The following is a 1,161-nucleotide window of genomic DNA, read 5'->3' on the forward strand; positions in this document are numbered from 1 at the left end:
CGCGGGCAGCGTTACCAGCCAGCTCCAGGATCTCAGCGGTCAGGTACTCCAGCACCGCCGCCAGATACACCGGAGCTCCGGCTCCGACGCGGTGAGCATAGTTGCCTTTTCTCAGCAGCCTGTGGACACGACCCACGGGGAACTGGAGCCCGGCACGAGAGGAGCGGGTCTTTGCCTTAGCTCTGACCTTACCGGCACCCTTTCCACGACCAGACATTTTTAAGCGATTGGAGTATTTACTGAAAACTAACGAGAGAAGAGGATAGCGTGCAGACAGCGCTCCAGTGAATTTATAGCTCCCGGACTGCTCGCTGATTGGCTGGATAGCACGTTAGGAAAGTTGGCCAATCAGAAGAGAGCTTCTGATCATATATTTTTTTCTAACTTTATTTCAACTTTTCAGCAAGACAAAAATAGAAAATATAAACTTCTAATTAATTACCCTTCCTGGGATCAATAAAGTTGTCTAATCTGATCTATAGCTGTAATTTTAGCCAATGCTGTTTTATTATCAATGTGTTGTGCGCAATGTAGGCTACTTTCAGTGTTTCAATGACATTATTGCAGCTTCATGACCGATCGGGAGTTCAGATGGTCGGATCTTGCTTAAAAGAATATAAATAACTTTAAGGATTGGTGTTTGTTTGACATGTGTCATGTTTAACATCCTGAGTGTGAATAGTCACATGCCATTTCAATGGTCATCAGTAGGAGTGATGGATACACACGTTACTGAAATGTCTTGATGACAATCATCATGAAATCCCCCGATATGTGTCCCGCTATAGTCCATTCACGCACAAACAGGAGCTCCATAGACCGCATCCTACATGTTAAAACAGCGCCACCATCCCGTTGACTATGTTGTGGTGGGAAATGGTACTGCATCCAATATTCCCTAGTGCAGTTTAATAAGAGTTCCATTGTGAAAGGTGACATTTAAAAAATAACAGAATTCAATAATTCATAAATCCATATCACACATCATTAGTTACCCATAATTCAATGGGGCAGCCTCGTTTAAAACGTATACAAAAGCCAATCATTTGAAAAGTACAGCCATTTACAATGTGAAAAGTGTGTGTGGCAAGTGAGTGAGAGAGGGAGAGTGTGTGAGAAGTGAAGATGAGCAGTGAACACACGTTAACACCATGAGTGAGA

At 43.4% G+C, this 1,161-nt stretch overlaps 1 protein-coding gene across 1 annotated transcript in view; it reads right to left on the reverse strand.

Annotated features, from left to right (window-relative positions):
* Positions 1 to 217, reverse strand: part of LOC307267255 (histone H2A-like) — a gene marked incomplete at both ends in the record, with an annotated part of 384 nt that extends 167 nt beyond the window's left edge. Inside the window, one exon of the mRNA XM_080049523.1 lies at positions 1 to 217. This exon is cut by the window's left edge and continues 167 nt beyond it. Coding sequence (XP_079905649.1) covers positions 1 to 217 — 217 coding nt within the window.
* Between the last annotated feature and the right edge of the window lie 944 nt (positions 218 to 1,161).

Source organism: Ammodytes marinus (assembly GCF_949987685.1).
Source record: "Ammodytes marinus genome assembly, chromosome: 20".
In the NCBI taxonomy this organism is placed as follows: Eukaryota; Metazoa; Chordata; class Actinopteri; order Uranoscopiformes; family Ammodytidae; genus Ammodytes; species Ammodytes marinus.